Source organism: Myotis brandtii, unplaced genomic scaffold (assembly GCF_000412655.1).
Source record: "Myotis brandtii unplaced genomic scaffold, ASM41265v1 scaffold266, whole genome shotgun sequence".
Taxonomy (NCBI): Eukaryota; Metazoa; Chordata; class Mammalia; order Chiroptera; family Vespertilionidae; genus Myotis; species Myotis brandtii.
This window is the reverse complement of record NW_005360124.1, coordinates 2,925,576-2,938,277: the sequence shown is the minus strand read 5'-3', so window position 1 is coordinate 2,938,277 and position 12,702 is coordinate 2,925,576. Positions and strand designations below refer to the sequence as shown.

At 43.8% G+C, this 12,702-nt stretch overlaps 1 protein-coding gene across 1 annotated transcript in view; it reads right to left on the bottom strand.

Annotated features, from left to right (window-relative positions):
* RASEF (RAS and EF-hand domain containing) overlaps positions 1-12,702 on the bottom strand; it is a gene marked incomplete at its 5' end in the record, with an annotated part of 54,653 nt that overhangs the window by 31,001 nt on the left and 10,950 nt on the right. The window contains one exon of the mRNA XM_014541253.1: positions 1,599-1,745. Coding sequence (XP_014396739.1) covers positions 1,599-1,745 — 147 coding nt within the window. The remainder of the gene's footprint in view (positions 1-1,598; positions 1,746-12,702) is intronic.

The following is a 12,702-nucleotide window of genomic DNA, read 5'->3' as shown; positions in this document are numbered from 1 at the left end:
AGCAAAAGAGGGGCCTTTAGGAGGCCCAGAGCTCAGGGCAGAGCCTGACTTTGGATCTTACCCAGAGAGCACAGGACGGGGGAGGAGAAAAGCATCAAGACAGCTCAACATCATGTGACATACTCCACAGCTGAGAGCAGCACCAGTAATGAGAACATAAAGAATGCCATTCCTTTTTCCCTAATGTGTTTACCTGGTACTGCCTTAGAGGCCATGTGTGCTTGAGTGTGAGTGTGTGTGTGTGTGTGTGTGTCCTGCATATCTTTCTGTGAGTCTGTATATGTGTACCTGTGTGTATACATGAGAGTTTATCTATTTTAACAGGTACTCACTGGACGTTCTGAAAACTCACGATGTGTGTCTGCTAGTCACCTCTCAAAGGAGGCCAACCTGGGGCTCTGACCATCATTCCACATGCTCCAGAGAATCTAGAGTTCTGAGAGCATCTACTGCAAGGCCCCAGCAGACCCGAGGGAGAGGATCAGAGTCAGGAAGTGGTCATGTTCATGAGCAACCCCCTGAGAACAGTTCAACTTCTGCATGACTCTGGGACTCTGAAAATAATCCTACTTAACATCCGTGTTCTACAACATGTTCTCTTCTACATTTTCATTCACTCCGGTTACTTCAAAGGGTCAACTGGATAGTTTGATCATCGTGTTGAAGGAAAGAACAGACAGAGGAGCAGCCCTGGCCTGCGCCATGGAAGTGGGGCATCCTATCCAAGGGGCTCGGAGCTGCTGGAGGAACGCACTGCAGCAAGAAGCCTCTGTGGGGTGAACCAGGAATGTGACAAACGAAATGTCCTCTTTCCCAACATATGCCAAAGCAGTGTGGCCCTTCCAGGAAGCAAAGAGGCCGATGTTTGGATTGCAACACATAGAATTCTGCTTGTCGCTGTATGGCATTCTTTATGTTCTCATACCTTACCGGGTTGCTGTTAAAAGCAGTAAGATATCCTGTGTAAGCAGCCATGCCTTCCACAAACCAGCTGTATGACTAAGGGCTTAGCTGTGCTTAGCCTTTCGGTTGGGGCTGGGTGAGGAGGGCCAGACAGGGGAAAGCAGCATCGCTGAGCATCCACCCTACGTAGGCCCGGTGAGAGGGGCATCCCCATGATGGCCTCCATTAAGTCTCTACCCCGTGAGGAGGGGAATATTTACAGCCTCGTTTTGCAAATGCAGAAGCTGAGACTCAGGGAGAGTAAGGAACCTGTCCAGGCACACACCAGTCAGTGACAGGGCCAGGCTTCAAACACAGCCCTGCCTGCCTCTCCGGATGAAAAGTTTCCCCTATGTTTCAAGTGGCTGGACAGAAGATAACACATCTCTCTGAAGTGCTCTGTATGGAATCATGACCCTGAAGAGTTTAAATGACAGGATCACAGTGACCTGCTGACGGATTGCTGACTGACCCTGGGCGGTACTGCTTGCCTCAACTTCCTTCATGCTGCTCAGTTCAGAAGGCCCCAGATTCCCGAGGATCAGGAAGTCCTCCCATGCCCCAGTGTGACAATGCAGTTCAGTCCACGTGGCCCCTGGGTCAGGGAGCCAGTTCCAGGACCCCATTTGCCACTTAGGAAGGAAGGACTTCAATACCTCTTCACCGCGATGGCCAGGCTTTCCATTTCTGTGCTTTGAAGTTTGATCTCACGGATGAAGTTCTTGATAACGTGTTCATACGGCTGAATCAGTCTTGGCTCCACAAGGTTGATGTTTTGATACAAGGTACTAACTTGCTCTTTCCTTCAAAAAAAATAGAGTGACATTAAACCAGGTGAAAAATTAAAAGGCAAATTTTCAAAAACACTTTTACAAGAGAGACGCGTAAGTAAAGAACCAAGGAAGAAAAAGGCAGCAATAACAGAATGACCTCATGGGAGGGGCATAGTCAGAGATGTTGTTAATTATTCTCCACAGTTTTTTTAACAATGGAACAGCAACCTTATAGTTTTTCCAGCATTTCTGAGGTATGACTAACACACAAAATTGCACAGAGTTAGGTTGCACAATGTGATTTTTAAGATGTAGAATGTGATGATTTAGTAGTAGAAGGTGGAGAACTATGAAGTAGTGGAAATGCATATGAAAGCGTTGATAGGGAAGGATTTTTTTTTCAGTCAATGCTGGGTTTTCTTTAATAGAAAGGGAAATAGATTTATAGAGAAAAAGTTAGGTAACACTAAAACAATTACTTAATTCCATGTTCCACCAGTCCCTAGTAAGGATGTATTTCAGATTTTATGATCACAAGAGTACATATACCTATTATTGTATGGTCAGTTAAAAATTACTTCATATAAATTCACACTTATGTATGTATTTAGAAGTGAAAATCATCCTACTCGTTGCTTAATAACTTATTAAAAGTCAACTATTTCTCAGTCATTTCAAAAGAGAAATTGTAAGGCAGGGCAGCTGGCTAGCGTGCCCTTGACTCAAGTCTAGGAGCTGATGAGCTAAGTGGATCCAGTTTGGACCATGCATGACGTGCCTGCAGCAATGAACTGCCCTCACTGCAGCTGAGACTCCCGAGCACATCCAAAGGTTCTTGCCCTTGACTCAAGTCTAGGAGCTGATGAGCTAAGTGGTCCAGTTTGGACCATGCATGATGTGCCTGCAACACTGAACTGCCATCACTGCAGCTGAGTCTCCCGAGCACATCCAAAGGTTCTCTGGACTGACGGCGTGTTGTCCCTCTGGGACAGCAGACTCCATGAGAGCCCATGGGACCTGCTTTCTCTGACCCTGGTGGAGAGCCGTGCTTGCTAATGGGTAACACGAGCTGTGACTGTGTTGTGACTGACAGTAGCAGCACTTTTTTAAAAGAAGGAACATTTATGTCAGTTGGAAAAAATAGTCAGGAATTTAGATAACAGGCACTTATTTGGACCCAAGATGATAACTTACCATAATATCAACATTATAGAATTTCACCTATTCTCATCCGTCTAGACCTGTGTGGGACAGGTACAACCACAGGCATGCTAACCTCATTCACACACTGCATTCTTTAAAAATCATCTCCAGTGCTTGGATAATTCTCTCATTCAGCGATCTACCGCTGTAATTTTATAGTTACTCCCCTGACAATGTGGAAAGTCCTCTGTCTCTTGCCCTTGTCAAACATAGACAGATTGCTTTCCCCCAGGAGCTTCTCTAGATCTGGGAAAACTTTTGGGTGGGCCATTACAGGAATTAGGACATCTGAGAGCATTTCACAGCCATCTCTGGTGCCTAACACCAAAGAAGACCACTCAGAAACCCCTAGCACAATATCCATACCCGTGATCACAACATCTGGGCTTCTGCCCGGTTGCTCTGTTGAAGGCAGCCTGTTCTAATGCTATGGGGGCACAAGAAAGACTATACTAACCTGGGGCCTCAATAACTGAAAGGCTGGGCATACAACCATCTCCCAATTGGGATAGATGACACAGGTACATATAATAAGGTTTATGATTATAATAAAAATACTTCTATTTAGTGAGTGCTCACTATATGCCATGTATTACTCTAAGCAATTGGCATGCATCATATCTTTGAATACAACAGCAATATAAAGTACTTTTATAAACCCATTTTGCAGACTGGGCAGAACTAAGTAAGTGCCTGTTATGGGCTGAAATGTATCACCCCAAATTTCTATGTTGAAGTCCCAACACCAGTGCCTCAGCATGTGACTGTATTTGGAGAGGTCCCTAATCCAATATGACTAGTGTCCTATAAGAGGAGGTAATTTGGACCCAGACAAGCACAGAGGTAAGACCACATGAAGACACAGGATGACAGCGATGTACAAGCCAAGGAGAGAGGCCTCAGAAGAAACCAACCAGCCAAAACTTGATCTCAGACTTCAATTGTGAGAAAATGAGCGCTTGTGGTTTAAGCCATCCAGTCTGCTATTTGTTACCAGAAACACCTAGACAACCATAGCAGACAGTGAAAGTGCCCAAGGTCACATAGTGACTGGGTGACAGAATTAGGATCTAAACCCAGTCTGATGCGGGAGACACCACATGATCAACCTTTACATTATATTACTTCCGAATTGTGTTAAACGTCTGAACCCTGGTTGAAGAAATGGGATTGGAAATCAATTCACAGAACTATGAAACATTACAAAACATGATGTATATATTACCCGGAAGTGTAGTTAAGCATGCTGACGGCAGCCTGTTTTAATGCTATGGGGGCACAAGGTGTGTCCCTATAGCTATAAACTCTCCCAGTTTGCTCATAAATAAACTGTTCGATCTGTGCAGAGGCCAGTTATGATTCAAAATAACTGCTTAAGTGAAATATTATTAATAAACCTGCAGGAGCAAGTCACTTTATTTGATGATATAAGACATCATCCCTCTCATCACAGCTGAGTACAAATACTAGTTGCAATAATGAGCTGTATTTATTAAAGAGCAGTTTCTTAAAAATTTCTACTCTTAGATTGTCCCTTGTAATTTCAATCACAACAGGATCATTAACTTCTTTGGTTTTTGTCATTTACTGACCACCAGCAGGAAACAAAGCACAAAAACTTACTCATTACCAGAAACCTGCCTGTCAGGAACTTCACCGAAAGTCCTTGTTTACTGGCTAACTGCCCAGCAATAAAATGTTCAGAAGTAGATGTCTCAGGAGATTTCCTGACTTCCTGAAAATTTCTAAAATAAGAAAGAAACTTAATGATTGTAAATTCCCTTGAGTCCTACCTGGCTCCTGGCATTATACAGAATTTCAGAAATAGTTTACAGTGAAGTGTACAAGTAGATTAATAATAGAAAATATCTGCCACTAGCATAAAATGTGTCATATGGTTAACAGCTGTTCCAGAAATGACCTGGATACTCCTCTTTCCTGCTTCTTATTACAGGGCACATGGGGAGAATTGACTTCCCAGAACCCCCCAGGTATATTGGAGCCATGTGACTAGTTCTGGCCAATGGAATAGGAGGAGAAATGGTGTGTTGCCATTACACACTTGCTTGGCCCTTGCTTGGCCCTTACAATCCTTTGTAGGATCCTTGGCTCAGATTCTATCTCATTCATTTACTCATTCTCTCTCTCTCTCTCTCTCTCTCTCTCTCCCTCTCTCCTGTCTCCCCTCTCCCCCTCCCTCCCTCTCCCTTCCTCCACCCCTTTTCCTTCTCTCTCTCCCTCTCTCCCCTCTCCTTCTCTGCCTCCCTCTTTCTCTCTCCATCATCCTTACAGCTGAAGTGAAGGACTCCAATACAGCAAAGCCAAGGGATGGCATGTGCTTGGATCCCTGAATCCCCACACTGAGGGGAACTACCTGACCACTCTGGTCTGCCTGACACATAAGCAATACATAAGCCTGTACTTTATAGAGCCACTAAGACTTGGAAGGTCTGTTATGGTCACCTTGAACTTAGAAAGTTGGCACTACAGTTTCCTAATTTTTTTTTTACCATGCTCTTCCAGATTAGGTTACTTCCTTGATAGCTTCATATGAACTAAGTCATAAAACTCCTCTGACCAGGGTAAATCTTTCCCACCACCACCCACTCTCTTTCAAGGGAATGAAGGACCATTCTGAAGCCTTCATATACTGACTCAGACATTCATTTAGCACCTGACATGCATTCCTGGCAGTGATTTCAGCTTTTCCATGTACTATTTATTTAATCCTCATGACAACCCTACGAAGAAATTATCACTAGTTTCCTATTTCCCATGGAGGAAACTGAGGCAGAGAGAGGTAAGGATCATCAGGTAGCAGAGCCAGGAATTCCAACTCAGCCCATCGGCTCCAGAGTCTGGCTCTCCAGGGAGGAACTAGCTCTTCAGGCTGAACTGGTTTCAGGGGTCCCAAGTGGGTGGCTCCATTTAAGAAAATGTGTTGTACCAAGATTTTTAAAATTATTTTGGAGGAGGATATGTATTATTGCTACAAACTCTGTTCACATTGCAAAGGGACTCCTTTAGAAAATAAAGGCACAACTAAGATTAAAATGAGGTAATCTTACAAAACTTGTCTTACCTACAGCTATTTGGGAAAAGCACTATTGCAAACAATGAGGCACAACCCCCACCCCTCATCTGCCTGTGTGCTTTCATTTCTGCACCTGTGAAAGGAGAGAACCATCTGAATTATGCCAACAAATTGCAACATAAGGCACTTGGTGATTTTCACACCTGATGGAGGGAAAAACAAACAAAAAGTACTTCTTCAGAGCAAGAGATAATACCTATAAGCCAAACCAATGGACACGGACAACAGGGGGATGAGAGCATGAGTGGAGGGGGAGGTTGGGGGTTAATGGGGGGATGAGGACACATTTGTAATACCTTAACCAATAAAGAAATTTAAAAAAAGGAGAGAGATAATACCTGGCCCCTCAATGTAAGATTTAAATGATGTGCCCTGTACAAGCCGCTAAACACTTGCAGATTCTTCAGCTCAACAGCCGTGGTGCCATTACTTGGTGCCAAGACAATCTTTTGTTCCGCTCCTGAGAGTGTAGTCACAGGCCTCCCCCGGGTCCAGCTCCTGACGTCACAGGTTAAACAAGCAGAGACTGCACAATGCTGCACACACAGCCTGCTTTCTCCAGGGCCTGTCCCAGCGTGGCACACGTGAGTTCTGAGAAGGGTGCCCACCAGTGAAAAGGCTCAAAGCACTTTTAATTTCATTTCAGGGCCTTATCTAAAGCAATTACACTGGATTCACAAATACCAAGTAAACCTGTTTACAGGTGTACTCGACAAATACCAGTAACGATCAAGGTTCAAGTCATATGTGTTAGTCAGCCAAGACAAACAACAGTCTACTTCTGTGCAGAGAAAGCCACTAACTAAAAATAATCTAGTTTATGTCTATTGAAAAGGGATCAAATGAAAGGCATTCAGAGGAAACTGCACCCTGAATTACCAACCCATTTTAGATGTTTAAAATCTGAGCCTATTCATCTTCTTTCTTGGTAAACTACAATATGGTTTGTGAGAAAGATTGTAGTTAAGGCTAATTACTGATGAAAAATTCACAACTTAAAATTTTTAAATGATCCCAGGAAATAAGCATTTTAAGTTGCAAATAGTCCTATTGAAGCTGAAAGGGATATCACACGAACTTATAAAAAAAACAGGTACATTTACACTGTGTAAAAATTTTAAAAGTCACACATAAGATTAACATTTTACTTAGAAAAGCATATACATGTGTATGTATGCATGCGTGTGTGTTCATGTATTTGTCCTGTAGTGATGCTGGTACTTAGAATGCCAGGACACGTCTGGGAAGTAGTCAAGTGCAGACAGCATCACTCCATGCTAAGAAGCACAGCGACCCAGTAAGGGTGCTAGGAAAATTGCCCCTTAGATTCAAAGTCTTGCTGCTTTAAGCATTAAGATAGGAGGCTAGTTATTTATTCAAATTATAAGTTATATAGCTCTAAAGCCCAAAGCAGTTTTCTGTGAATGAAAGCAAACAGTGTTAAGTGCCAATGCCTACATCATCTACACTAGAGGCTGCCACAAGAAAACTGAAATTAAACATCCATGCCATCCAAGGGGCACCATGTTAGAGCCTGGATACTCAATGCTAAGAAACTGGCCGAGTTCCTTCCCTCCTAAGGTTCACCATGAAGATGATGTGCAAGATGCTCATAGGGCAGGTGAACATGGATGAGTAGATGTCAACTAGGCAGAAGGCAGCGGGGAAGGGGAAGCAGCTTGTCCCAGACACCAATGACCATAGGCTGAAGGGTGTGGGGGCTGGGAAGGAGCCAGCAATTCCTGTAACGGGAAGAAGCTGGTGAGGCTGGACAGCTCAGCATAGGGAAGAAGCAGCAGGTGTGGATATGGGAGGAGAAATTAGCAGGAACCAGAGGTCTGCACAGTATGGGGGCACTTATTTTGAGAGGGCAGAAAGCCACCAGAAGGCTTAAAGAAAGATGACATGATCAAGTGTGCATCATAACTATTCCCATCTTCACAAAATGTTGGTGGTAGCAAGGAATTAAGCGAAGGATTTTGGAGAAAAAATTTCAGAGACAAAGGTAAATCTAAGTTCACTGTCATTTAATCCATAAATGTGGGACTTTAGGAGTTTTCACTAGCTTCTACTTTCCTTTATTACAGAACTAGAGGCCCAGTGCATGAATTCGTGCATGGATGGGGTCCCTCAGGGTGGCCTGCCTCAGGGTGGCCTGTGGGGATCGGGCCCCAGCTCGTGCCCCCAGCCTCGCAGCTCCACAGCCCCTCCTGGCCCCCTGCCTTGGCCTGGAGCCACCCCGTCACGTGCTCCACCATCCCACCTGTGAGGCAATCGATTGGGGCTGGGCGCCCCCACCTGGCTCCCTCAGCATTGGTTGCCGTCTGCGGGGCAAATGGCAGTGCGATCGGGCCCCTGCTAACACTCGCCTTGGCCTGACACCGCCCGCTCACCTGCTCCACCATCCTGCTGCAGTCCGCTCTCATTGGGGCCCATCAGGGCTGGCAGTGCCTCCACTGCCTCCCGCTGCCAGTGCTGCGCCACCCCCTGGTGGTCAGCGCATGTCATAGCGAGCAGTCGAACTCCCAATCGAGGGGACAATTTGCATATCAGGCTTTTATTATACAGGAAGTGTAAAATGCAGACAAATAAAATCTGATAGTGCAGACAATAGCTGAATCTAGCTATATGTACTGCTAGACAAGGGTGACATCAGTTCTCTTTCTGAAATTCAAGTCCTTCGCTCCAGACAGGATGGGCTTCTACCCACTAACCACCTGGAGCCGGCTGCATATCACTGGAAACTAGTCTAGTTTGTGTTCTCACAATAGGTCCAGCTCTTCATTCAGTTATAGAATAGGTATTGGCTCTCCCTTCTACAGAAAACACAGAATGGTTTTTGAACTTGGTCCCATCATCCTTCAGACTGGGAAAGACAAGCCAGCCCAGTGCCCCAGGCTTTTCCCAGCTAGTTTTGCTGCTGCTCCATCAAAGGCTGATCTAGTCCAGTATTCAGGCATCCAGGCATTCAGTGCCTCACCCAGGGCCCTCAGGCCAGACACATCTCCTGCAGGTGAAACTCCTTCCAGATCCACATCACCCTGAACAATATTTTACTAAGTACTTACTCACATAATATTCCCCAAAGAGTTTTGCAATGAAAACTCCCTGGAACATGGATATGTTACCTAGATTTATTCAAAGCCTAGATGGATTTCAAATAGAAAACTGCTTTCTGCTTAAGATCACTGACATTTAGGCACTTTCTGGGAGTTTGTCAGTAGAGCGGGGGCGATGGGGGGAGACAGAAGCAGCAAGGGGCATTGTGCTGAAGGTTGAGGGAAGGTGCACTCAAAACAGCTGAGGGCTTCTTAAGTCATGAACGACAAGCGCACAGGGTAAGTGTAACCACTTGGCTAAGTTCAAGTGCTTCCCCACCACATCCTGGCTCTGTGACCCAGAGAAAACCCTTAACCTCCTGGGCTTCAGTTTCCTCAGTCACCATGTGAGTGTAGTAATGGGATCTGCCACACCATGTTGTAAGGATTAACCCTACTGAAGTGCATACAACCGTACAAGGAACAGTAAGGGTAATCGATAAACGTCACCCATTGTTACCTAAATGAGTTAGAGAGAAGCAGATGGTTCTCTCCTGTTGGGTTCTGCGCTGTGTCTTGGGAAAGATCTAGAAGGAAGCCAGTGGTGTGGCGTGATGTGGTGTGGAAGCCATTGGACAGACATGTTGTCTCATGTGTGATGTGTGCCAGTGCAAGGGAACCTGAAAAATGAGAACTGGGTCGTGCCTGAGGTCAGTCTGCAAGGTTAAAGACCAAGTGTCAGTGAATCTCTTCTGTAAAGCACCAGATAGAAAACAGTAACACTGTCTGTTGCAACTACTCAGCTTTGCCATTGCAGCATGAAAACAGCCATCCATGATACATAAATGAATGAGCTTGGCTGTGCATCAATAAGGCTATATTTATACAAACAGGCAGAGGGCCAAATGTGATCCCTATTGACACAGACCCTGAACATAGGAATGGGGGTGAGGTAATGCAGACCTAACCCTCCTATACCCTGGAAACAGGCCTCATTCATGTCCTGTCCCTAGGTCGATATCAAGTTTTTCATGTATGGATATCACATTATCAGTGCCATGCAGGTATACATGTACATGTGAGAACATGCACCTCTTTACTTAAGACAGTGGTTCTCAACCTTGGCTGCACATTAGAATCACCTGGGAATCTTTTTAAAATCCTGATTTCTGGGCCTCATCCTCCGGAAGTTCTGTTTCTTTGTTACTAAAGTTGTGGCCCCACCCCATAACAAAGAAACAGAATTTCCGGAGCATGAGGCCCAGAAATCAGAATTTTAAAAAGATTCCCAGGTGATTCTAATGTGCAGCCAAGGTTGAGAACCACTGACTTAAGAGTACTTATAATGCACACTCACTCCCCCAGCATTTCTCTCAACTTACTTTGAGTCAAGCTAAATGCAGGAATAACCTAGTAAGGTTAGTGTGAGTCGGTGTATTACAGTTATTTTTTCACTGAAAAAATATTTTGGCAAGAAAGATAAGGCTTGGGGAGGAAAATCTAGAGTGCCATATTGGTTTCTATGCAAAATTTCCTTTTAGATATCTGTCATCTTCTCAGGTTTGCTGGGAGCAATCACAACTTATGCTTAATGTCCTGTATCCTGTCTGCTTTAACATTCATCCAGAATTTTGTTTTAATCAAAAAGTGACATTAACAGTAACTTACTAAACTGTGTACTAATGCTTCATTAAAGGTATTAAGAGTCACATTAAAATAAACCAGGGCAAGCTGGTGGATCTGCACTTTTTATCTCTGTCTTTCACCTGGTAGTGTTTAAAACACATGCAGTGAAAAGACTTCTCACTAATGTGCACCTCAATCGGAAGACAATCAGTGATAAACCCATCTCGCCTTTCCTGACCCTTTCCAGGCACAATGTAACTAAGCCTTGCCTTTCAGGAGCAGGAAACAGAACAGTCACTGATAAAACAAGTTAAGCTGGGAGGAGAGAAGCAGGAGATGGGTAACTCCTTCGTGTCTCAGACAGTGGTGGAGAAAGACTGGAGGTGGCTGCTGGCTGGACACCTGGAGAACCAGCAGTGCAGTTACCTGCAAGATTTGCAATGCTGCTTGGCCCAATCAATGGGAAATTGGAAAGTTCTAGGCACAATATACATGAAATAGGTACAGAAAAAAGACGTAGAGCAACAGAGAGAAACTGGAGTGCTCTTCTACTTTGATTTAACCTTTTTTAGTATGGTTTAGAGCAGTGGTCGGCAAACTGCGGCCCCGTGAGTGTGGCTCTTCCACAAAATACCACGTGCGGGCGCGCACATACAGTGCGATTGAAACTTCATGGCCACACTCAAGGGGCCGAAGAGCCACATGTGGCTCATGAGCCGCAGTTTGCCGACCACTGGTTTAAAGTATATAACTAGTTATTTTATTGGATGGCAGTGCTTTTAGATTTTGCAATAAAATAAATTCTTTTAGACCTCAAAAATCAAAGGTGCATGCTTAATAAAATGTTAGGTACCAAATTTCCTTTGCTCAAGAAGGATGGTGATCAATTGTGACAAACTTGAAATGTTTAACTATCACAGCGAAGGGGAACCTAAGGAATCATGACAACTAAATGTAATGTGGGGTCCTGGATGGGATGCTAGAACAAAAAAAAAACAAAAAAGAAAAGACATTAAGGATTAAGCAAGAAAACAAAAACACAAATAACTCATATACACAAATAAAAGTATGGTGATTACCAGAGGGAAAGGAAGATTAGATTGGGTAAAGGGGAATAAATGGTGATGGAAGGAGACTGGACCTGGGATGGTAAACACACAATACAATATACAGATGATGTATTATAGAATTGTATACCTGAGACCTGCATAATTTTATTAACCAATGTCACCCCAATAAATTCAATAAAAAAAATAAAAATTTAAAAATAAAAGAGGACATAAGGGGAAAACTGAGGAAGTCTGAATAAAGTATGGACTTTAGTTAAGGGTAATGTGTCAGTATCAGCTCATTAATTGTAGCAAACGTACTACACCAATGCAAGATGTTAATAATGGGGGAAAGTGGGTAATTATACGGCACTTTCTGCAGTATCTTCACAATTTTTCTGTAACTCTAAAAGCATTCCAAAATAAGAAGCTTATTATTATTTTTGCCAACATATTATTTTTGACTAGAGTGATATCACTAACCCCATGAAAACCAGAAGGCATAAATTTCCTGAGGAAGAAAGCTATGTTCAGAGCCTGCAGTTTCACTCATGCAGCTCCAGAAGGTTCATTTGCACACCGCCTGCAAAGCATGACTCTTCCCTTAGATCAAATGGCTGTCTTTCTAAATTGACACCGTGCATTTTAATTCCAATTTTTCTTATACAAATGCAAATAGTGAGGTGATGGCTGTTATGTTGTCTCCATTATCAGAAAAAGAGCTCACATAGGTAAATGAGGCTAGTTTTATCAGCCTGATCAGATACTTCTAAAAAAAATCAGTTGCATTTAATTCCAATGAGTTTGACATTTCCCCCTCCATCCACTGCATGGAATCAAAATGAAACCTTTGGAAGTTCATTGTGTTGATGGTAATACATCCAACCTTATTATGAACTAGAGGCCTAATGCACGAAATTCGTGCAAGAGTAGGCCTTCCTTCCTCTGGCCGCCAGCACCGGCTTCCCTCTGGCACC